This window comes from Mus musculus, chromosome 13, assembly GCF_000001635.26.
Source record: "Mus musculus strain C57BL/6J chromosome 13, GRCm38.p6 C57BL/6J".
Taxonomy (NCBI): Eukaryota; Metazoa; Chordata; class Mammalia; order Rodentia; family Muridae; genus Mus; species Mus musculus.
Window position 1 is genome coordinate 98922348 of NC_000079.6, and position 25574 is coordinate 98947921.

Genomic DNA, 25574 nt, shown 5'->3' on the forward strand with positions numbered 1-25574 from the left:
GCTGAGCCAATTCCAAACTCTGCATCTCCAAGGCTGATGTCAAAGCAGTCTTCAGATCTCCAACTCCTTTTTCATCTGTGTTGAAACTGCTTTCTCCTGGGCTGGTTCCACTCCTGTTAGCAGCTTTCATGGCTCTGGCATCTTTAGTATCTTGGGGTCTCCAAGTCAACTTCAACTTCACAGATTCTTGTTTCAATATCTGAGATCCACACATGATCTTCTGGGTTCCTCGAAAGGGCTGGCATCACTTCTCCAGCTCTGCCCTCTGTAGCACCCTAAGCTCAGGTTGATCCACTCCACTGCCATAGCTGTTCTTGGTGATCAGCCAAGAACATCCCCAATATTCTGAGGCCTTCTGCTGCAACTCGGCTTTACCAATCGCCTCTCATAGGCTCTCTTCATGGTGCCAAGTCTCAAATCCTTCAGTCCTGTGCCATTAACTGCAACCGAGGCTGCACCTTCACCAATGGCCTTCCATGGCTTCTCACAATGCCAAGCCTCAGCTGTTCTTCATGACTTCTTCATGTCTTCAAACCAGTACCACCTGAGTGACCCTTCAAGTACAGCAGCAGCAGGAGGTATAACCTTGGCTATATCCAGAACACAGCTGCTTTGTGCTCACAGAAAACACTGCCCAGAAGATTTCACCTCTGTGATACTGACTTCCAGGAAGCTAGGACAAAGCTCAAGCCCACGGTGACACACCTACTCCAATAGGCCATACCTACTCCAACAGGAGCACACCTTCTACTAGTGCCACTCCCTGGTCCGAGCATACACAAACCATCACACTTGCCTTAAGCAAAAGTAACCAGACAATATGAATTCAGAAACGTGAATGATACCCAGCATCTCAAAGAAACATCTAAAGTGCAGCTAATTGTCTCATGCACAAAGATGTTCGGTGTAGTGATTATGTAACTACAAAAAACAATTAAAAACTCTTTAAGAGAAATTCACACAAACATTACACATTCATAAAAAAACAAACAATATCACTTATTAGCTTAAGAAAATGCAAGCAGAAAATTACTTATGCAATAAAATCTCAACTGTGTAAATATACACATTTGTAGAAAATACACTGAAGGGCTTAGATAAATTACTGTACCATCCTGAAATTGGCAATTTTAAGTTTATTTCTCATAGTTATAAAAAACACTGAAAACGATGATGACGAGAACATTAGTGATTTGTGGAGCATCGACTCCATGTGGGCCTGGTTCTGAGAGCTTCCTAAGTGAACTCAGTTCTCAGAACACAACCGAGATGATGTAACCTGTTTCACGTTACACTGACAATTACAAAGGGCCTGGCTTAGATTGCCCATCCACATGCAGGACAAGCCTACCTTGTATCATAACCTAAGCCATTAGAAGGACACCGATGATTCAAACCCCTCACACTGAGAGCCACCTGTCTCCTTTCTGTACTAAATTCAAATAGTTCCACTGCCACTGACTGCCTTTTAGAAATAAGATGTGAGCTGGGTGTGGTGGCGCACACCTTTAATCTCAGCACTTGGGAGGCAGAGGCAGGTGGGTTTCTGAGTTCGAGGCCAGCCTGGTCTACGGAGTGAGTTCCAGGACAGCCAAGACTACAGAGAAACCCTGTCTCAAAAAAAAAAAAAATTTTTTTTTTGAAGACAAATCTCCATCCTCGTTTCTTGTTTCATTTGTGCATGAAGATGCTTGAAAGCGAATACTCTACTCATCACACCAACTACAGTCCTTCTAAGAACAGTGCCTAGGATAGATGTGTCAGAACCACACAAAGGCTTTGAGAACCTCCCTTCCTAACCTCTACCTGACTAACCACAGTCCACCCACTCTCACAAACCTCTGTCCAACAGTGAATACACTCCTCTAACCTGCTAGAGCCTTACTAACACTAGCCAAGCAGGACCTCATCTTGTGAGAAGTTTCCTTTTGGAAGGTGCACTGTCCTCCGTGATTCTGAAATCACCAGTTACACTCTAGTTCAGCTCTCTCAATCTCTGCACGTAAGCATTTGGGGGGGGTGGGGAGGGCCAAATCTTTGGCATCTTATACCACATTCTTTTCTTTCTTTCCTGGTTTGTTTGTTTTTGGAGACAGAGTTTCTCAGTGGAGCCCTGGCTGTCCTGGAACTCAGAGATCTGCCTGCCTCTGCCTCCAAAGGCAGTCCGCATGCTGTCACCTTCCTCTCTTTCATTTATTCTGGTTACATTTACTTCATGTGGAACTTGACTTGGCTTCCTTAGAACCTGATTTCTTTTCAAAAAAAAAAGCTTGCCAATATGGCTAACAAACACAAGAAATTCCTCTAAATATAGCACATGTTCACATTTCAACACAATTTAAGAAAACTGAATGCACACAATCACTTTAACATAAGTAAAAAAAAATAGTCATAAAACAATGACTATAACAATTATTGATACTGGAAATAGTCACAGCTAGGATCTTTTTTTTTTTTAAGATAAAATTCTATCCTGTTGCTATTATATAATGGCAAAAAGGCACAGCTAGGATCTTTTTTTTTTTTTAAGATAAAATTCTATCCTGTTGCTATTATATAATGGCAAAAAGGCTTTTAGGAATGGAGGGAGAAATACAAAAATATTTTCTATAGGTCTTTCAGTGGGAGGAATTCAGTAATTTCTGGCCAGGGCAGGATGGAAAAGCACATGGCTAATGGAAGGCCGAGGCCCTCTTCAGAAAGGGAAGACGAACCACTCACAGTGCAGTAGGTGTACACGGACTCAAGTAAAAGCTGAATTGCCAAACCACTATTCACCCACACACGGCAAGTGTCAAGGAGTTTAAAATAAATCGGCCACCTCTAAAGTAGTATTTTTCCTTTGCACTTGCAAATTTCCACATAGACCAGCCATTCTCTAGAACCAGGACGGAGGGTTACAGGACAGTAACAAGGATCACTTCTCACCAACTACAAACCATCCACTTACTTCATTAGCACACTTTCTTACCACACTTAAGTGAAAGTTTCGATAGGGAAACTCAAAACCCAGCAGGTACTTTTGGTATCCTAAAGATGAACACGTCTGAGCGTGCACATTGCAGACAGACAGGTCAGTTCCAAATACTGATTTCACCGAATATTTTGCATTTAAGGAGCGTCTTCTCTTTAGGGGGGAAAAGCATTGCTTACGTACTCATTGAAGCCATCACTGTTTTTCGAACAGGACATACTAAGCTTCTTAATACAATCTCCCCAACTAGTGGACAGCCTCTGACTTCGTTTCTACAGTTAACAGCTGATTCGCGACTGGCGTAACAAAGTGAAACTGTAAACAATCCCTGCAAACCCCACGTGATTAAAAAAAATTAAGCCCCGCGAGATCATTTCTAAGAGGAAGAAAGCCTTTCTAAAGCCAGTTTGATTGTGGTGGCGGGTCTGTTCCTCGGCGGCCCTTCCCCGTGGCGTGGGCAGACAGAGGCAGACGTGCAAAACCCACAAACCTAAGCAAAACCCGTAGTTACAAACATTAAAATTATGTTCACAGGTCGCGAGGCCAGCAGGCCCTCGGGGGAGACGGATCAGCTGGCTGCAGAAACCGGAGTGTGCGAGGCTCCGGGACAAAGACCGGCGACCTCGGGCCCTCGCACCGTGCGGCCTGACGGGCATCGCAGCGGCTCGGCCCGCCAGCCTCCCGCCACCCCCAGGACCGACCTCCCGCTCCTGGGGCGCCGCCTGCCCTGTCCGGGACCCGCAGGGCGCCCGGGACCGCAGCTGTTGGGCTTAGAACCGCGCCGTCGCCGGCGGGCTCCAAACGGCCAGGCCCCGTCCGAGAGGGCGGACAGCGGAGCGCGGTCCCCTCGGCGCGGCGGCCGGTCGGAGCTCGCTCGGGCCGCTTCCCACCCGCCTCCGCCCTGGCCACGCACCCTCACGCCAACCTACCCGGTCCCACACCATCCCAGAGGCCTCCGGCGCTCGGGCCTTTCTGCCGAAGCGGCGCTGCCTCCCGTCCGGGGCCTGAAATGGCTGCGGAACAAAGAGAATCCGGGCTCCGGCGAGCGCCGGTCCGATTGGCCGGGGGGCGGAGCCCGGCGCGGGAATCTTCGGCGGCGGTCGCCTTGGCAACGGCGACGGGGCTGGGAAAACTGCGGCCTGGGCCTGCTGGCCTGCGTCGGGAAGGCGGGCGGGCGGGCGGCGCGCCCCAGCGGTTTTCACCAAGCGGGGTCCCGGGGTCGACGCCTCGGCCCCGTGCCCGCCTCACACCCCCTCGCGCCCACTGCAGCCCCCACAAGCCAGCCTGGGGCTCAGTCGCGGCCTCCGCTGCCCAGCCCGTTGAGTGTGAACGCCCAGATGCACGGCCCTTCCGGCGGCAGGTGACGTGCGTGCCCGGAGTGCACTCGTGTCCCCCCCGGGAGACCGCCGAGCCCAGAGCCCGGCGACACCCACCAGGCCGCTCGTCCCACAGTCGAACTGTTACAGCTTTCCTGGGACAAGGCAGAAGGGTGTGGGCGGACGGCGGCCCCCTTGATAACACAGGGGCTTCTGAAATGTGCTGATGTAGCACGAAACTACCATATAAAACCAAATGAAATGATTTAGAAAATTAGGTTTACATCTCTAGGTATGTTTCTACTATAAAGCTAGTTCCCTGAGCTTGGAGATAATAAGCTCTCCTCTCTCCTTATACAGCCACCACCAGAGAGGTACTGTAACTTCAAGCTGAAAGTGTTTTAAAATGGGAGAGGTAGGCACTTTTCAAGCCAGTTGCAATAATGGTAATGAAGAGAGGTGAATTGTTCTTCCCAGTGGTAGCACACGCTTTTAATCCCAGCACTTGGGAGGCAGAGTCAGGCAGACTTCTGAGTTCAAGGCCAGCCAGGGCTATACTGAGAAACCCGGTCTTGGAAGAATCGTTCTTCCCTGCCTGGTTATTTTTACACAAACTTACCACGTATGAGTATTTTAAATATGCACAGCAAGGTGGTCCTTTTTTCTGAGTGAGTGGCCAGCGAGAATTATCTTCACATCAGTGCTTTCAACTGCCTTAGTGTTACATACTTCTTGTTTAGGCAGTGATTGCTCTCCATACACTTTACAGGTAAAATTATTGTACCTAATTCTTGAAAAATGCTAAATATTTACAACTTATTTATTAAGAAGCTTAAAAATCTTCACTTGTAATACTTTTTAGTGTTACAATTAGCTTAACTCAAAGTTTGAGACTAAAAGATGGTTTTTATCATCAGAAAGCTGAAAATTGAAAGGGAAAATATTTAAAATTACTAAAATATGGCCAGGCATGGCAGCCCACACTTTTAGTCCCATCACTCCAGAGGCAGAGGCAGACAGATTGCTGAGTTCCAGGCCAGCCTGGCCTACACAGAGAAACTTTGTCTCTATCAAATAAAATAAACATTTTTAAATGTTGATTTAATAGAAGTTAGATAGAGTAGTGTTCTTGGAAAGGAATTTTCTAAGAAGGAATATGTCCTAAGAAAAACAATTTAATGTAAACCTTCCTCCAGAGCAGTTTGGTGAGTCTGCAAAAAAATTTACTGCAAGGAAAAATGTAAACAGGTCTTATTTTATACTTAAAAGCTTTCATTGTAGAGTAGAGACTTGTAAAAATCAGATGATTGTGTGATTGTGGTAACTGAATCTTACATTGCTGGAGATTTAAAAAATAAAATAGCATTAAAATCTATAAGATTAGGGGCTGGGAAAATGGTTCAGAGGGTAACAGCCTTTGTTTTTGCAGAGGACCTGGGTTTTAGTCTCCAACCATGAGGTAGCTCATAACCGTTCATAATTCCAGTTCCAGGGGTCCAATGCCCTGCTGACCTCCACAGACACTAGGCATTCCCATGATGTGCGTGGCAGCAAAGCACTCATACACATAAATAAAACTAAAGATGAGCAACTAAGGATTGTTGTAGGACCTACACCAAGCAATGAAGAAGAATTTACCTAAATACTACTTTGGGAATAAACAAAGCTAACTGGAAGGAGGAAGGATTGAATATTAATTAGTATATATAAAAGGATTTATTCCCTTGAATTCTTTTTAAAGAAAAACATTTTTTTTTTGGTATTTTATTTTTGGTACTTTTTGGTATTAAAGGTATGTGTTACCACCACCCCACATGAATTTTTCTTTAGGCAGGGCATGGTGGCGCACACCTTTAATCCCAGCACTTGGGAGGCAGAGGCAGGCGGATTTCTGAGTTCAAGGCCAGCCTGGTCTACAAAGTGAGTTCCAGGACAGCCAGGGCTACACAGAGAAATCCTGTCTCGAAAACAACAACAAAAAATTCTTGGTTATTAGATATTATAAAGTTGAGATGGGGCTGGAGAGATGACTCAGTGGTTAAGAGCACTGATTGCTCTTCCAGAGGACCTGAGTTCAATTCCCAGCAACCACATGGTGACTCACAACCATCTGTAATGGGATCCGAAGCCCTCTTCTGGTGTGTCTGAAGAGAGTGACAGTGTACTCACATACATAAAATAAATAAATCTTTTTTTAAAAATTGGGATGAGATAATCTAAGAATCTATTCTTTCATTGGATTGAAATGAGAATGTGACTATACAGAGATTCTGGGTAGAGATGCTTTAAATAAGTGATCTTTGACTCTGATCTTAAGCTAAAACTACTCTTACTCATCTTAAGGCTTATGACCATATGTGATTTAATTTTTCTTTTCTGCTATTTTTTTCCTTAGTGTACAGGATACCAGCTACTGCGTGATGTTTCCTCTTTACGTTTCATGTGGTGAAACTCTGCAGACATGTTGGCATTTTTCAATGACATATACTGAAATTTAAGATGGTAATAAACTTTGCTTTTAACCTTAAAACCTTTCTGTTCTTTAGTTAGTTCCTCTTTTTTTTTTTTTTTTTTTTTTTTTTTTTTTTTTGGTTTTTGGAGACAGGGTTTCTCTGTGTAACCCTGGCTGTCCTGGAACTCACTCTGTAGACCAGGCTGGCATTGAACTCAGAAATCCGCCTGCCTCTGCCTCCCGAGTGCTGGGATTAAAGGCATGCACCACCACGCCCGGCTTAGATTATTTTTAAATTACAATATATTTAATAAACATATTTTATAGCAAATATATTAAGTATTTAATAATTATTAGCACAATTATTTTATTAATTATTAGTAATAAATCATTACTAATGCTACATAGAAGCTCACTAAGATAGAGCTGGAGTAGTACCTGAAGTAGGCAAGCTTTAAAATAGAGTACTTCTCAGAACCATTTTTCAGTTGTGCCCCTGGAAAGACACTGTTGTCTTACCCAACCTTCTTTCCTTCTTAACTCTTGATTCTGTTTAGCACTACACAGTTTAAGGAATTGTCTTCTGCTTTGAAACATCTCCAGATTAACATTAAGGAAAATCTTTTTAAAGAAATAATTTAGGAGAATGTAAATGCTGCAGGGACAGTTATAGTACATTCAGCAATATGTAAATAATCTATAGGCATTTCTTACTTAAAGCAAACCCTTACATAAGGCTTTAATTTATAAAATGATAAATTAAGAAGTTATTTTTAACTGGGGAAGGATTAACTTTAAATTCCTTGAGCTATTAATAACTCCTAGCAATTAAAACATAATTCTATTTATAAAAAGGGCCTACTTAGGCTCCTGCTCCTGGGAAGATGCAGAAGGCACAGTGTTCACTGTTCTCAGTACAGCCAAAAGTCCCAGACATTGCATAGAAAACAAGCAGCGGAAGAGGCTTCTGGTAGAAAGCAAATAGACTGAGCAGGGGCCGTGCGACTCAAGGAATGACACAAAGATGAGGTCTCCCGGGTTTCTTTGGCCTTATATAGCCCACACTTGAAACTGAACCTGGAAATCCCAGTGGCCCGGACCAAAGCACAAAACAACAAAAATGTTCCATCAAAACACTTCTCTCTCTAGCTGAAGGGGCAGTACAGAATACAGAAAACTTTTGGACAAGAGCTGATTAAGTCAGCAAAAATCAAAGGATATTATGATATGTCCCACCCCACTGTCCTGTCAACAAAGTCCTAGCAGGAAGCCTAGATTTCTACTTAGGTTAAGGTAGCTCCTCCCTCCTTCCCTAGGATCCTGCACACAATGTTATCACATCTGAAGCCTCTCAATGTCAATTAAAAAAACCTGCAGGACTTGGGCCTCTACCAAACTGGCAGTGGTAGGTAGTGCCTGCCCCCTACCCTACTCATCTTGTGAGCAGTGTCTCAGAAAAAGTTAGCTAAAAGAGAGGACTTTAAAATATCCTAAATCTTGTAACACAGTACTCCAAATCAGTGATAATTGATATAGCAGAAAATTATCAAGAACTAAGAAGACCTCGAGCTGTATGGGGCAGAGGGAGGGGAAGAGACATAAATGACAATCAGAGAACACAGAGGTAATGCTGGTGAGATGACCCAGCAGTTAAGAGTTCTGTCTGCTTCTGCAGAGGACCCAGGTTCCATCCCCAGCACCACCAGGATGGATCACAACCAGCTATAATTTTAGTTGCAGATCAGATGACTTCTTCTGACCTCCTCGGGCAGCAAGCATGTAGGTGGTACACATACATACATGCAGACAAAACACATACACAAAACAAAATAAGTAGATCTATCTAAAACAACAACAAAAAGATGATACAGTGATATAGGAAGTATCTGACCAAGAACAGGGCAGGATGGCCCACACATTTAATCCCAGCACTCAGGAGACAGGCAGGTGGATCTCTGTGAGTTCCTGGTCAGCCAAGGCTACAGAGTCAGATGCTGTTGAGAGAGAGAGAGAGCAGCCTGCAAAACAATTGAACAGTTGAACAACTGAACAATTGAACTTTAATTTTCTCAAACCTTATTTTTAAGGATGGCTCTTAAATGCTTTAACCTCTGTCTTAGTTAGGGTTTTACTGCTGTGAACAGACACCATGGCCAAGGCAAGTCTTATAAAGGACAACAGTTTTAACTGGGGCTGGTTTACAGGTTCAGAGGTTCAGTCCATTATCATCAAGGCAGGAACATGGCAACATCAGGCAGGCATGGTGCTGGAGGAGCTGGGAGTTCTACATCTTCATCTGAGGCTGCTAGCAGAATACTGGCTTCCAGGCAGCTAGGACTAGGGTATTAAAGCCCACTCCAACAGTGGCACACCTATTCCAACAAGGTCACATCTCCAAATAGTGCCCCTCCCTGGGCCAAACATATAAACCATCACAACCTCCCTTCTAGTCCACCACCCATCAGAGCTGGTGGGAAAGAAAGGATGCAGGGGAAGTGGACCTGTTTAGAAATGATTCTTTGGAGCAACTCCCATCTGCATTGTCTAGACATCAGTAGTTCAGTTCACAGATTAACATTGACAACTCAATCCACTCACAAACACTTCACAGATATACTAACAGTCCAATTTGGAAGAGTCAGGATGGCAAACATGAGTCAACAGTGGTGACACCACCTAGCAGAGACAGCCAGGCCTCAGCCTCGGCACTGGTCAGCAGGAGAGCCCAGGGCCAACAGGAATGCCAGGAAAAGTTCTTGACTGTGCCTCTCTCAGCAAAGCGAAGATCAGCAAAGATGTGAGATCCAAGCATTGCACAGCCAGCTCTACCAGCAAGCCTCCTTTTTCTACTTCCTCCAAACATCACATGTCCTCCATGGGTCTTGCCCCAGCATGTGAGTCTGTCTCAGCTGGCATCACTGCCAATCAGCCCAAGTCTGAGGAAGCAGCAAGAAACTAAAAGACACAGCACACCACCAGAAGTTTTTTGGTGAGTGTCTTTCTATGGAGTCCTGACAAATGGAGCTCAACTATGCAATGTAAGGCAGACCGATACACATGTGTTGTTAGCAAAGAATCCCTCATTATGTGTTCTTTGTATACTTTAAAAAACCTGCTAGCTCTTCCTTGAGAGCTCTGCCCCAACTCCCTTAACTTCTTGCAGCTAGCTCTGCCAAGCCACCAACTATGGCCCTGTCTGTGCCCTTTCTCCTGCCCACCTTAGTCTCCTCAGATAGAAAACACCAGACAGGCTTAATATTTTAAAACTAGCCAGATAACTCAATGGCTGAGCGAAGAATACCCTGCCCCATCCTCCTTGGCCTTTGCCCAACTCAGAGACTACAAGCTAGGTGCCCAGAGACCTACATGTCTGCTGTTTCCTCTGCTCCACCATCTGTTCTCTGTCTCCCTCTTTCCTGGGGCCCAGAAGACCCATCTTTCTCTTTGCCCAACAATTGGCTTCTGCCTCAGTTTCTCCTCTTACATGTCCTTTCACATACTTGCTTTAGCAGAAATTCCTTTTACATGTGTCTGCTTCAGCCAAACGTTTTTTTCCACGAGTCTGCCTCAACCTTTCACGCCTATATCCACTTCAGAAAAACACCCCTCCACATGTTTGCCCCAACAAAACACCATCCAACAACTGACTTTCCAAAGAACCCTTAAGTTTCCACTTTGGAACAGTGTCACATGACCCCTCACCCCACTCCAAAAAATGCCATTTAAAAAAAAAAACAAGAATATAAGTGGACTTCACCGTAATTAAACTCGTCGTGCTTCAGAAACACAGTTGGTGGTGCACACCTTCAATCCTAAAATTTGGAAGGCAGAGACAGGCAGAGCTCTGTGACCTTTTTTTGGGGTGGGGGGTTGAGACAGGGTTTCTCTGTATAGCCCTGGCTGACCTGGAGTTCACTTTGTAGACCAGACTGTCCTTGAACTCAGAAATCCGCCTGCCTCTGCCTCTGGAGTGGTGGGATTAAAGGCGTGCACCACCACACCCCGCTTGCTCTGTGACTTTTGAGACCAGCTTAATCTATATAGCAAATTCCAGTCCAGCTAGAACTACATATAAGACCTTGTCTCAACACAAACAAAAACATTGGACTTCAAAGGATACCATTAACAAAGTTAAGGAGTTAATTCATTGGAGAAGCAACCTTTAATCCCCCAGCACTATAGGGAGGCGGAGGCAGGAAGATGTCTGTGAGTTCAAGGCCAGCCTGATCTACAAAGTGAAGATCAGCAAAGATGTGAGATCCAAGCATTGCACAGCCAGCTCTACCAGCAAGCCTCCTTTTTCTACTTCCTCCAAACATCACATGTCCTCCATGGGTCTTGCCTCAGCATGTGAGTGAGTTCTGGACAGTGACGGGGACAGAGGCAGGTGTATCTGTGAGATCAAGGCCAGAGCCTGTGGGGAGCCGTGAGCAATTGCCATCATGAGCCTCCGCTGTGCCTAACTGGTAAACAAGTAATGTGCGCAGGTGCAAGAGTAAATTCGTGCCAAGTCACTGCCCATCCCTGGGCGTAGTAGTGGGGTGATGAGTGAGCAGCTAATCAGGAGCTGACACGTCACATGGAGGGGTATATAAGCAGCATCATTTTCCTTGTTCGGGGTTGTTCTTCTTTCGCCTATGCAATCAATGCTCTCCCAATAAACGTGTGCAGAAGGATCCTGTTGCAGCGTCGTTCTTCCTGGCCAGTTGGGTGTGCGCAAGAAGAGCCTTCTACAGAGCGAGTTACAGGACAGCCAGGGATACACAGAGAAACTCTGTCTCAGGAAAAACCAAACCAGAGAAACAGGAAGGAAGGAAGGAAGGAAGGAAGGAAGGAAGAAAGGAAGCACTCTAAGCTCAGGTTGAACCACTCCACTATGGCTGCTGTTCTTGGTGATCATTCCATGGTACTGACATCTCCAATACACTGGGGTGTTCCACTCCTACTAGGCTTCACCAATAGCCTTTCATAGGCTCTCTTCATGGTGCCAAGCCTCAAATCCTTTGCCTGACCCCTTCAGTCCTGGGCCATCAACTACAGCTGAGGCTATACCTTCTCCAATGGCCTTCCATGACCTCTCACAGTGCCAAGCCTCAGCTGTTCTTCATGACACCTTCATGCCTTCAAAACCAGTACCACCTGGGTGATTCTTACAGATTACCAAGTCCAGCTGCAGCACGAGGTACAACCTTGGCTATCTCTGGAACACAGCTTCTTTGTGCTCCCAGAAAACACTTCCCAGAAGATTTCACCCCAGTGATGCTGGTCTCTTCATAATCACTGCTAACTTCTTAGCTCCAGCTAACCAGCATCAATTGTCCCAGTAGTTCCTTCCATTCTTAACCCTAGAGCCAGAGCCACATGGCTGAAGCTGCTGAGTTCTGCTGCTTGCAGGACTTAGAACATGACCCGCTTGTACTATTACACTGTCACTGGCTTTCTGTTTTCCAAATCCTTCACTGCTTAAGCTTGGCTATCCTGGATTTTGCTCTGTAGATTGGCCTTGAATGCAGATCAGCATGCCAGTCTCCTGGAATTAAAGGTGTATACTACCATGCCTGGATCTAAATTTAGCTGGGTATCTTGCCCCAAAGTCCCACATCCTTAATCTGTTATCTCCTAGAACATAAGATTTTGCTCCATTTCACTTCTTGATACTCATTTAATAGTCGAACCATATATTTTATATTTTTCCTTTCTAAGCTTACTATGCTTGTTCAAACTTCTCTTCATAAGACTTAACCAGAGAACAAAGTCTCTGCTGGGCTTTTTTTTTTTTTTTTTTTTGAAACTTCCTTTGTCATTGCAATTAATCTGAGTCTCTTCACCTTAGCCTCAAGCAGACTTTTCAGGCAAGGGCAAAAAGTAGCCACATTCTTCACCAAAATACCACAAAAACAGTCTTTATGCCACATTCTGAAATTCTTCTCCTTTGAAATCTCTTGGGCCAGGTCAACACAGTTCAAATTACTCCCAGCAACAAAGTCTTCCATATTCCTAGGATGACCCATTAAGCCCCATTTAAAGCATTCCACTGCTTTCCAAATCCAAAGTCCCAAAAATCCACATTTTTTCAAATAAAAGCATGGTCAGGCTTATCACAGCAATACCCCACTCCCAGTACCAACTTCTGTCTTAGTTAGGGTTTTACTGCTGTGACCAGACACCATGACCAAGGCAAGTCTTATGAAAAAACAAAAACAAAAACAAAAACAAACAAAAAACCCCCAAACATTTAATTGGGGCTAGCTTACAGGTTCAGAGGTTCAGTCCATTATCATCAAGATGGGAGCATGGCAGTAACCAGGCAGGCATGGCTCAGGCAGAGCTGAGAGTTCTACATCTTCACCCAAAGGCTGCTAGTGGAAGTCTGACTTCCAGGCAACTGGGGTGAGGGTCTTAAGCCCACACCCAGTGATACACCTATTCCAACCAGGTCACACCTATTCCATCGAGGCCACTAACTCCAGATGGTGCCAGTCCCTGGTCCAAAAATATACAAACCATCACACCTATGTTACAAATTCTTAATCATACCCATATAACTTATAAGTCAGTAATCTATAATCAAGACATGCAGCGCATATTTATACATTTAAAGCCAGTCAGAAACAAAAATGAAGTGACTACACACATTTACTTATTTAGGCCAGACAAAGTTTTCTTACTTTTTCTAGCTGTAATTTCAAGAGAGGAGCACCTTGTCACCTGCTGAACCCAATAGTCACAGTCAACAGAGTTTTTGTAGAAGAAACAGCCATCAGCTTCCAGTCCTGAGAAACTGAGACCTGCCCGGCCCCTATTAGAGAGGCTCCTACAGACAATGAGCCCCATGACACGGCTTTTCCAGCTGTGCTACACTCACAGCTACAGGTTCGGGGCTCCAAAGGCAGTTTGTCGGGTTTTTTTGGTGTGTGTGTGTGTGTCAATTCAGACTGCAAAAAATGAGTTAAAACTAAATCAAGGGGTGAACAACCAGCAGATAAAGTTTTAACCATTTTTTCTTTTGAATATGAAACCCAGAGCAACAATCAAGCAATGAAAGGAAAACAGAGACATAAACTGACAGACATGGACAGATTGGTGCACCAAGGACAGACAATAGAAAGAGAGGGAAGAAGTTAGATGTCCCACTAAAGATTTCCTACCTAAGGGACCCAGAACCAGAACTAAGGAGTCTCCCAGTAGGATCCAGAAAGGAAGCAGGACCTCTCCTGACCTTCTCCTGTCCCTCAGAGAGCTCTAGAACGGCTTACATGCATTTTCCTTCTGTTTCCCCAAAGCATCCCCTGATAGGCGGGGAGGACTGCTTTACTCAAACCCATTCTCTCTCATGTCTACAGTCTAAACTATGTCTAGTCAGGGTCCAAAGACTAAAAGCATCTATAAAAATGATCTTCACTCCTCTAGATTTTAGCATAACTCGAAACACATACACAGGAAGTGTTCTACCATTACCTTGTCCCTTGTTACAGAGTTTATTCACTGCTGGCCCAAATCTGTATTTTCCTTTGCATGCACTCCACCCCCCAACCCCCACAACAATGTTTTTCACTGTATCCCTTATACTTGAGCTCCAATATTGAGGCATCAACTGACCAAGCCAGGTCAGTCAGTCAACAGGTTTTCAAGAGAGGGAGTGAGGATTGAAAAAAAAAATTAGACAACACCATAACATGACTCCAGCCAGTGCTGAGGCTGAAGTGAGTTTGTTTGTTTATTTATTTATTTATTTATTTATTTATCAGTCTGCTGTTATACCGTTCTAAGTTCATGCACAGAATAAGGTCAGTTCTAAGTCCATGAACAAACACAGCAGTAAACAAAAACAGCCAGGGAACAACCAAGACAATAAACAAATCCCTGTGGTATTCGGGGACTCATCAAGATGATCAAGATCTTGATCCGACTTTCTTGTCCTTGCCCAGTGTCAAATTCCTGCCTGAGCCTACTTCCTTGTCCTAGCCCAGATAGAAGCAGCCCCAAGAGCTCTCCAGAACAGAGTGTATTATCTGGGCCTAGGAAATGAATAAGGTACCTTTACTAACTTTAAATATGACTATGCTAGATGAGTGAAACATGAAAAGATGCCGAGTAAAGGAAGCCACTTAAATCACATGCTGAACGATTGTATTTATATGAAAGGTCTGGCACAGGCAAAGGCATAGAGACGGGAGGTGCATTAGTGGTTGCTAAGGGTGTAGGCAGGTCGGTAAAGCGACAAGCAGTGAGTGTAGGGTTTCTTTTTGACATGGTGAAAGTGTTCTAAAATTAGATAAAAGGTTTCACAACCCTGAAAATATACCCAAAGCTACTGAACTGTACATTTGAACAGGCTAGATTTGATGGCATACACATTCTATCTCAATAAAGCTATGATTTAAAATGAATCACACGCAATCTAAGTAGTATAAATGCAAAGAAACTTATGCCCAGACACTGTTATCATTTTAATTCTGAAAATTAAAAACAAATAAGGAAAGCAGAAATAAATAGCACCATCCCTTCAAGGGAGAGCCATCTGAGTGACAATTGGTTTCAGAAGCCAAGGCATGCCTCATTTTACAAGTGCAGAAAGGAAAAGGAAAAAAACAAAACAAAAATAAAAACAAACAAAAACCCACTCAAACCCCAAACCCAGGGAAAGAGCCCTCAGGAGGGAGGAGGAGGGAGTGCGCTCTCAGGTGGAAGGACGGACGCTAGAGCATTTATGTCATCCATGGGCTTTTTCTGAATGGAGTTCTCTAAAAGGGGGCATTACAGAAGGACTACAGGAAGCATGGGATCCAAGAAAGATATTAAGCGAAACATGGGTAAATGCAATTGTACAATAAAAATGACTATGACCCACCCAACAGGAAGTAGATATCTTGCAATGGTCTGAAACTATTAAGGAAATTGAAATCACAGTTTTAAAACATTCCTGAAATCACAGAGCTCAGGTGGTGTCACTGGAAATTCCTGCAAGCCTTCGGAATCAACCTGACGGTGTGATCACACAGTCTTCTCCCGGAAAAGCAGAACAGGAGGGACACACTCACTTCAGATAGCCAACCTTCTGAGGCTGAAATCAAAATACAAAGATGGAAACTATAGAGTAACCATTTCTTAAGAAAATTAGCTCAGAACTTCTTACCATAGGATCAGCAAACAGAATTCAACACCACATAAAGAGTCACATGGCCCGATCAAGGGTGATTTATCTGAGTTTTTTGTGGCCTATACAGTAACAAAATCCATCCAGTATCTTGAACAATTAGTAGAATGCACATGAAATCAAAATGGCTTGTTACCACATACCTACTGGAAAACGACTGGAATTAAATGTATAAACACCAGCCCCCAGCCCCAATTGTTTTGCATAATTCATTCAGAAAAATAATCGCTATGATTCATTCGTGCACATAAGTACAGGTGCCCATAATGGCCAGACCAAAAAGAGGGAGTTGTACTTTGAGCTACAGTTACAGGCAGTTGTGAGCTATGTTCCTATGTGGCTGGGAATTGAACACGGGTCCTCTGAAAGACTAATATATCCTCTTAACCATTGGGACATCTTCTCAGCCCTCTTTTTGTATTTTTATTGATCATTAGCAATCACTTCGGAGAAATACCTATACAGGTCAAATCCTAGCTTTGTCTCCTTAGAGATGCCAGTCACTTTGGAAAACTCTGGTTTCCAGTTTCCTCATCTGTGCTATGAGACTCATAATGATACTTACCTGGGGTGGCAGGGGGTTGACAAGACTGTGCTTGTAATGTGACATCACTGTAAATGCCTACAGTGGTTTTTAAGATTTATTATATATATATATATACAATATTATATATGTATGTATGTACATATTGTAGATGTTTACAGACATCAGAAGAGGGCATTGGATCCCATTACAGATGGTCGTGAGCCACCATGTGGTTGCTGGGAATTGAACTCAGGACCTCTGGAAGGGCAGTCAGTGCTCTTAACCGCTGAGCCATCTCTCCAGCCCCCTACAGTTGTTCTTAAGCTTGGACCGAGTACTGACACAAGAGCTAAAGTTGATGCCGCTTCTACCATTACTAGCAGTAGATGTGGAGGCATGCGGCTTCTTTTTTTTAGCATCTCTTGTCAAAAGTAGTCTTTCTCCAGCTCTTTTCTCATCTATAGACTTACACCTTTTTAAAAATGCCCCTTCCTATAACTTTTCAGGAGACAGAAAAACATGCCTAGCAGGTTAAACTAGATTTTTTTTTTAATTTTTATTACATTTTTATTTACCTACTTGGGGGGGGGTGTATAACATATCGTGTATGTGAAGGACAGAGGCAACTTTCAAGAGTTGATTCTCTCCTACCTTGTGAGTCTTAGTTAGGGTTTCTAGCTGTGATGCAAGAAGAGCAACTTGTAGGGGAAAGGACTTTTTATTTGTTTATTTATTTATTTTTAAAGATTTACTTATTTTATGTATGTGAGTACACCGTTGCTCTCTTCAGACACACCAGAAGATGGCATCAGGCTGCATTATAGATGGTTGTGAACCACTACGTGGTTGCTGGGAATTGAACTTAGGACCTCTGGAAGAGTAGCCAGTGCTCTTAACTGCTGAGCTATCTCTCCAGCCCCAAGCCAGAATTTTTGACACTAATTAACATCATTTCTTCCTTTTCTTTTTATGATGAAAACATATATTTAGAATTAGCCAGCTGGACTCAGTTTAAATGATGCCAGTTTTCTTGGCAACATCCAGGGCATCGTAACCAGGAGCCTGCGGAACACAGACCTTCTTCTCTCCCTCCGGCCTTCTCAGGGCGTTGGCTTTGGCTACTCCAGTGTCAGAGTTTCTTCATGGCCTGATTTGGTGCTATTGTGAGTTATGCACTGGAGAAGACTGCTCAGATGTGGGTTTAAGCCAACAGAAAGTCTTTATTAGTCGGCCAGTGATCCCAGTACAGCACCGAGCCTTTCTCAGACTGAGATTTTAAGCACAAAACCCATGTTATGGATTGACATACTTCAACTTCATTGTGGCAGATGGCGCTGTCTTCATGTTGAGTTTTACAACCTGAATGGTACTTCCATCTGGAGTCAGTTGTACTAAGGTCTGAGTGCCTATTAAGCCTTGGGTCCTGTTACAGCACTATTGGGCTTGACATCCACAGTGAACACAAGTGTGCTGTCTTCTTTCTTGACTGAAGGGGACCTTGATGATAGCATAGTACTCACGTTTGTTTTTCCTGGGCTCTCTTTCCAAGGTATGTGTGCTGCCTTCAGAGCTTCGGACTCTTGGACCACTGGAAGGTGGGTGACATGCAGGGTTTCTCTCTGTGTCTGCCAGCACCGCCTCCTTGGCTTCCAGGGCCTTTGGCTTCAGCTTTGGGAGGGCCGCAATGTTAAGACCAATAAAATGGCTCATCTGGTAAAGATGCTTCCTACCCAACCTGACAGCTTGACTCTGTTCCCTGGCCCCACGTGGTGGAAACAGAGTTTGACCCAATCCCACAAGTTATCTAAGGGCACCGATATACAGAGACACAGTGAATGTGTGTAATGAGACAGTGTTAGCTCAGCCGTAGACATCTAAATGCTTTCTTATGTCTTAGTCGAAAAGGAAAGGATAGGCCAAGAGCACCAGAGGCAAAGTCTACACAGGCCCTCATTATATAGAGAAAGACCCGAAGGGGTGAACAACTGGGTCAGGATCCAACTGGACTGGAACCCAAGTGTAATTTCTTATTTTCATCCTGGAATATGGATTTAGGCGCCCACTTTTCTTCCAAAGTAGTTGCTTTAAGGACAAAAAGGGAGGGAGGGGAGGAGGGGGGAAAGAAGAGAGAAGGGAAAGGAGAAAGAGTGGGAGGAAGGGAGGGAGCAAGGGAGGGAGGGATAGATGGACATAGAGCACTAAAGTTGTGTAGATCTTGCCCTTGTCTGGAGATGAAGTGTATAAAAGTGCTTTCGGTGGGAGCCAGGCTGTTAGAACACTGTTTGGACCATCAGCATCCCATGGTTTCATTAAAGACATCGTAACTCAGACCTGAGAGATACACTGCTAATGGATCATCACTGACTCGTCTGAGCCCTAATGGGGATTTCCGCTCTATAACTGCCTTTTGAGGAGAGACATGAGGTATCGAGGTCTCTTCTGTCTGTCTAGCTGATTCCTTTCTTACCACAGTCCTCAGGGCTCTGGTCTAGAGTGTGGAGCTGTCTGGAGATTTCTGCTAGTAGGGGTGAACTGGACATTGTATACTGGGTGTTCCAGTAGTTGCTGGCATCCATAGTATATTTGCTTTTTCACATCTAAATCTGCTGGTCATGGTGGCAGTGAATGCGCTTGATCCCAGCCCTCAGGAGGCTGCGTGGGTCTCTGTAACTCTACATAGTGAATTCCAGGACAGCCAGGGCTATACAGTGAGACACTGTCTTGAAACAATACAAACAAAAAACAATAATAAAAATCTACAGCCGGGCGTGGTGGCACACGCCTTTAATCCCAGCACTCGGGAGGCAGAGGCAGGCGGATTTCTGAGTTCAAGGCCAGCCTGGTCTACAAAGTGAGTTCCAGGACAGCCAGGGCTACACAGAGAAACCCTGTCTCAAAACAAAACAAAACAAAACAAAACAAATAAACAAACAAAAAATCTGCAGCACATTTTTGTCAATTGATTAATCAATCAATCACTTTTTGTGGTTCTGGGGATCAACCCAGTTCCTTATACATGTTGGGCAAACACTCTTCCATTGAGCTCCATAGCTCGAGCCCTTAACTGCGTTTCTCTTGCAAGAGTGCCCCTTGGAGACTTAAGAGAGAGCTCAAAGTCCATTCTTGGAAGAGAAACTAATAGGACAGAATGTCATTCTGGAGAAGCTACCAGATAACAGGAGTGACCCTCTGGGACGCAGTGATAACAAGACAATGACTGCATTTGTGGAGCAGTAATGGCCCCCCAGGAGGCCAATCCCAGGGAGAAGCAGGTTTCTCAGAGGCTATAACATGTAGGTGTGTGGTTTCCCTAACTTGGCTGTTAAAGAAACGTGGCCTTCGTGTGCACTTCTGTGGTCTATGGACTTCTGCTTACGCCTTCGTTATTCACTGCACAGCTATTTATTGGCTGTTGATCAAGCGCTGGAGCTAGGCTAGCTGCACAGGTACATAGATGGTTAACAGTCTGCCCTTAAGGACAAAACTACAGGGAGTTAAATATTAACAAATCTAGTGGTGAGGAAAAAAAATTTAAAAAAAAAAGAGGAGAGGAAGTGGTGGTGGAAAAAAATAGAAGCTGGAAGCACGGGCTTCCATGAATGTTTTAAATGCCTCGAATCAAACAAACATAACAAAAACAAACAAACAAACAAAACAACGAGAGAAGAAAGAAAACAAGAGACAGGGGAAATTCCTTGAAGGGAATTTGACAGCTGAAGGAACAGCATTTTGAATTTGTCAGACTTTAGAGAAAGCGAAGGCCTTGCAGCAATCACTAGGGAGCAAAAGTGCACGGAGAACAGGCCAACCAGGAAAGAGCTGCCTGTAGCAGATGTACAGCTTGCTCTTTATGCGGGTCCCAAACAACTGGAGTGGGGGTGGGGTGGGGTGGGAGTGGGGGCTACCCCAGGAGCTGTTGCCTGTAACTGGTATATGTTCTTTTAGCGGGGCTGCCTTGTCTAGACTTAGAGTGGGAGAGAATGCACCTAGCCCTGCTGAGACTTGATGCCAGGGTAGGGGGATACCCAGGGGCCCCCACACACTCAGGAAACAGGAGGAAGGATGGAGGAGGGATTGTGGGAGGAGGGTGACCGGGAGGTGAGGCAGTGAGCAGGATGTAAAGTGAATAAGTAAAATAATAATAATAATAATAATAATAAAATTTTAAAAGTTTTTAGTTGCAATTACATACATCCACATTGAAAGCAACAGTACAGTAATATGTGACATTTAATATGCTTAAGGGCATGTCATAAAATTATGAAGAAGCCACACAAGATCACAGAGGCATCACCACTGTCAATATAGATTGATGCAATAAAGTAATTTAAAGAGTGACTTAGGATTAGAAATCAAGAACAGAATAGCATGCATGCCCTATTGCAACTAAGAATAAGTCAAGTTTCGGTCTTTAATGCTATAGCAGTTATCACGTAGGGTGTTATCCATGCATAAAGGACCTTTTCCTTTAGGGAGGTTTAAGCATTGGTCCCTGGACTTAGACTCAAGGTCATACACATGCCAGGCTAGTCACTACCACTGAACTATCTCCCCAACCCTCATTCCATATTTTTGAGACAGTCTCACTAAGTTGCCCAGGCTGGACTTGAATTTACTCCGAAGCCAAGGTAGATCCTGACCTAGTGATGTTCTTGCCTCCTGAGTCTCTGGGATGAGGCCTATACTACCAGACCAGTGTTATTTTTTCAATCCATGAACATGTAAGTATACAGTGGCTTCATCTTCAAAGCAGAAGTGAAGCCGGATGTTCATTATCCCCAATTTACACAGGAGAAAACTGGGGTGAATGGATAATTACTTAAAATCACATAGCTAGTCAAGGAAAGAGCTAGGATTTGAAATTTCTGTATTCATTATTCCTGTATTGAGTCGCTTCTTTAGGAGAAAAGACTCCAAAACTTCTGGTAGCATCAACATTTACATTGTAAAAAAGAAAGCATGTGGGGAACCACGTGTTCTGCAGTACAAAATGGTTAAACGCGTTATGATTTATTCGTTCCAGAAATAAAAGTTGTTCAGCCACAGTTAGGTTAAGGTTTCTTTCCCCTGGCTGCCAGAGTACGGGCCAGACATTTCTCAAGAGTTACCTGTCCTTTTGGGTCTTCTCCGTGTTTTTATGTATTTGGATCATTTATGAGTGTTGGTAGGTCTTGTCCCAAATGGACAGGTCTCTTGTTCTGCTATAGTGGTCTATGGCTCATACAGTATGCCACTGTTGACAGCTGCTGGAATGAAAGGCCTTCACGAGTAGAAGGCACTTTCTTCCCTAGGTACGCACGCACACATGCTTCTGTGACCTCATATTTCCATTCTCATCTGTAACCCAGTATACTTCTTTCTTTTCTAAAAGATTTATTTACTTATTATATGTAAGCACACTGTAGCTGTCTTCAGACACCCCAGAAGAGGGCACCAGATCTCATTACAGATGGTTGTGAGGCACCATGTGGTTGCTGGGATTTGAACTCAGGACCTTCAGAAGAGCAGTCAGTGCTCTTAACTGCTGAACCATCTCTCCAGGCCCAGTATATCTCTTAGTAGATTTCTTGCTATTAGTGTATCTAAGATTTTGTGTTGTAAATGTTAAGAAAGGAGTTCAAAAAGCACAAGTAATTTTTAAAGAAGTAAAACTGAAGTAAAGGAAGAATCCCATGCCAATGTTGTGGTTCGGCATCAGGATCTCTCCATAGCTTTCCCCATAAATTACAAAAATGATACATTCCATTCACTAGATGTCAGGCACTATGGCAAACTTGCTAGGTAATTTATTGCTCTTAATCCTGAATACAGCCCCATAAAGTCTGTATTATTTATTATTGTCATATCATAGGTGAGAACACAAAATCTGGAGAAGTTGAGTAATTTGCCTCAGGACTTAACCCGGATCTGTCTGAGTTTAAAGGTCAAGCTGTCAATCATAAGCTTGCTACTTCCTTCCTCTCTCCTTTGCCCTGCCCCCAGTACAGGCAGAGCGACTTTCTCTAATGTTTACTTGTATGACGGTTCCAACTTTGTGCCTACGAATAGCATGACAGCCAGTTGCCTTGGAAATCAATGGTTATCATAAATTAAAGCTAGGGGTGGCGTTGAATATGGAGTTCTTTAAAGAGAAACCTGCCACGCTCTTAAAATAAGGAAGATAAGCAGTAAGAGAAACTGAAAGTAGAAAATAGACACATTGACATTCATGTTTCACAAGCATCTTTCCGGCAAAGGAAGGGACTAATGCCAAAAGGATTGAAACTCTGAAGCTGCCCAAACACTTTCTTCACTCAGTTGTGAATCTTTCAAAAGTATCCCACTTTTCCTCCCTCCCGCTGGTTTAATCACACAAAATCAACCTTCCGTGAAAATCTACCACTCACATTGAAGCCTACGTACTCAAGACAGACTCTGGCTCCCCAGTAGTAAGTTCTGCCACATGTCACCAAGCTCTGTCATGAGTAGTTTCCCATCTTTCATGGCTCTCCTCCTACTCTTTTTTTCTTGAGATAGGGTCTCACTATGAAACTGAGAACAGTTTCTCAAACTTGGGGTCCGCCTGCCTGAGCCTACAGAGTGCTGGGATTACAGATGTGTGCTACCACACACAGCTTTGTTCTCCTTGAACTTGAGAATTAAAAAATAATAATAATTCTTACAAATATGCAGAAGCTATGGTAACAAGTAGCCACGATAAATGGTCTGAGTGATGTTCAACCAAACAACTCACTTCTGTGAACGCAGTCTCATAAGGCAACCTCACTTCTGAAAGGCCCCTAGAGAGGAACAGACACACTCCAGTGAGCATGTCTGTGGGTGCTAACCCAGTCAACAGTGGTTTCACCTGAGCAACCAAACTTCAATAGATGATGCCAGCCTCCTTACAATTATGAGAGGCAACCGATTCCCAAACCCCATGCTTCCTCAGAATCCAAAGAGGATCAGCTCTTCATTTTACTCGAGAGGACTGTGCCCCACTCACATCTCTTACTCAAATAAGAAAAACTTTTAAAAACTTACATACTGAATAATGCTCTCTTCGCCCTTTGACAGTTAGGGGGATTTTTTTACGAGACCGTTCTGAGTGCTCTTCAGTTGCTATGGTTGCAAGTGACCATTAGGTCAGAAGCTACACGTATTGGGCAGCTTGGACCCAAATCCTGCCTATTCTTCAGGTGTGCTGCCAAGTGACCTAGGCTCAATTACAATCTCATCGCTGTGGTTTCACTGAGTTCTTGCTGCTGATCTCATTTTATCATGCTAAGATTTGTAGACAAAGAGGCCTTTGTTTAGACTTAGGATTTGTATAAAGCCATTAGACTTTTGGGGGGGGTTAATGATGTACCATATGGTAAATAATTAGACAGAGGTCTTTGTGTAAGACAAGTAGACCTTTCATTTTGGAGGCGAGTTGCTTGGTGATTTTTCAGGAGATTAACCTACTTACTCTCCTGCTTGTTCCCCACCCCATACACACACACACACACACACACTAGCTTCTGCCCATCTCTGCACACCACCTTTGTGAGTTTTGTTTCCTATTGTTTGTTTCTGTGGAGTGGAGACAGGAGTGTGCTATAAAGCCTATGTAGAATGTGGCTTGATAACTTTCCAAGCCAAATAAGCAAGCCTTGGAGGCTAATGATGGAAGCCCAGTAGACATTGATCAATTGCTAAGAGAGGGGAGGGGACTTGGTCTGGGACCAACCATAAAAGCATCCATGAAGGCTTCTTTTTATCTGGCAATTTGGGAAGGGAGCTAGCTCCCTTTGCTTTACACATCCCAGGAGTCAGAGGTCATCAGGTTGAGGTCTGTGTGGTTTCTTCATGTCTCTAGCTCAGCATTTCTCAACGGCTGTGTGTCACAACGCCATCGAATGGCCATTTCACGGGGCTCACGCATCAGACATACTGCATATCATATATTTTCAGTATGATTCATAACAGTAGAAAAATTTACAGTTATGAAGTAGCAATGACATAGTCTTATGGTTGGAGTCACCACAACACGAGGAACTGACTTAAAGGGACGCAGCAAGAGGAGGCTGAGGACCACTGCTCTAGCTGGGGGCTACAGATTTGTTCATGTCAGCATGTCTCTTAAAAGAGTTCCTGTTTCCTTTAAGATGTAATACAGCTCAAGGGCTGTGCCTGTAGCTCAGTACTAGAGCATTTGTCTTACATTCAAGGCCTATTATTGCTAGGGGGAAAAAGAGATGTACTGTAATTTAAAATGATTAGTGCATGGCAAAAGAAAATCTGATTTGTAATAATAACACATTTGACATGTATAAATATTTAAATTAATATCTTTAGGAAAAGTCTAAAAAGTAAACAGGAAGAAAACACCAGTGAGCAGTCCTCTTCTTTAGTTGTGTGTTGAGGTCTCAGGAAAACATTCTGATACCCAGAGAATCTGTCCATGGCTTCTCTGGCTTTCGAAGCCCATTTTGTTGTTATGTGAAGAACAACACTCTTTCTCCTTTCCTACTCTGCTTTCTCTGACCTTCTAAATCAGCTATGCTTTTCCTGGGTAATCACAATTATACTGTAAATTTTTTTTTTTTAGGTCACAGGAAATGAAAAAAAAATCATCCAGAACTATATAATGGCTGTCATAAGAATTTTCCTAAAAGAGAAACTTGAGAAATGGCTTAGTGGCTAAGAGCGCCTGTTGATCTTGCAGAGGACCTATGTTGGGGCCCAGCACCCAAACTGAGTGACTTACTATGATGTGTAATTCCAGTTCCAGGAATTCAGATGTTCTCTCTGGCCTCTGCAGGCACCTATACACATATGGTGTACACAGAAACAGGCACACATGCATACATGAGCACACACACACAAAGAAAAAGACCTTTTAAGTGGTCAGGAGTAAAGAAGAAAATTGTTCCATAATAGATATTTTGTTATGTATTTGGTTTCTTTTTTTTAAGTTTTACTTATGTGCACATAGGAGGTGAGATTTCTATTCTTTAGAAATTGAGGACCCTCGGACATAGATATCTCTATATGTTGCATATACAACACTAGTAGGAAGAACAAGTGTTCTCCATCAGTGAAGCAACAGAAGGATGATTGTGTAAAATCTGTGTCCATTGAAGCTGCTCAGGGAGACATCAGATCCTTGGAGGCCTCATTCTTCC

The 25574-nt window shown here is 43.7% G+C and overlaps 2 protein-coding genes and 1 long non-coding RNA gene across 4 annotated transcripts in view; 1 reads left to right on the forward strand and 2 right to left on the reverse strand.

The window, feature by feature from the left end:
- Tnpo1 (transportin 1) overlaps window positions 1–4037 on the reverse strand; it is an 87366-nt gene extending 83329 nt beyond the window's left edge. The window contains exon 1 of the mRNA NM_178716.3: window positions 3904–4037. Coding sequence (NP_848831.2) covers window positions 3904–3918 — 15 coding nt within the window. The 5' untranslated portion in view covers window positions 3919–4037. The remainder of the gene's footprint in view (window positions 1–3903) is intronic.
- Window positions 2065–6814, forward strand: Gm52051 (predicted gene, 52051). 2 transcript variants are annotated; one of them, XR_003950643.1, is made up of 2 exons: window positions 2065–5059; window positions 6686–6814. XR_003950643.1 is itself a non-coding variant. In XM_030247524.1 (2 exons), the coding sequence occupies exons 1-2, from the start codon at window positions 3499–3501 to the stop codon at window positions 6786–6788; spliced, it is 939 nt and encodes a 312-aa protein (XP_030103384.1). In that variant the 5' UTR covers window positions 2065–3498; the 3' UTR covers window positions 6789–6814. The 2 variants fall into 2 exon arrangements, 1 of the variants encoding a protein (XP_030103384.1); XM_030247524.1 differs by having other exon boundaries at window positions 2065–4334.
- Window positions 6815–14415: 7601 nt separating this feature from the next.
- On the reverse strand, window positions 14416–23578 carry Gm35215. Its single transcript, XR_382807.2, has 3 exons — window positions 23449–23578; window positions 17946–18093; window positions 14416–15806 (listed from the first exon to the last, which is right to left on the reverse strand). It is a non-coding gene; the product is annotated as a predicted gene, 35215 (long non-coding RNA).
- Window positions 23579–25574: the final 1996 nt, after the last annotated feature.

What these genes read in the sequence shown, in the direction of transcription:
- Gm52051 (XM_030247524.1), top strand. Translation starts at nt 3,499, where the DNA reads ATGTTCACAGGTCGCGAGGCCAGCAGGCCCTCGGGGGAGACGGATCAG. An exon ending in CACGGCCCTTCCGGCGGCAG is followed by an intron (nt 4,335 to 6,685) that starts GTGACGTGCGTG and finishes TTTTTTCCTTAG; the next exon opens with TGTACAGGATACCAGCTACT.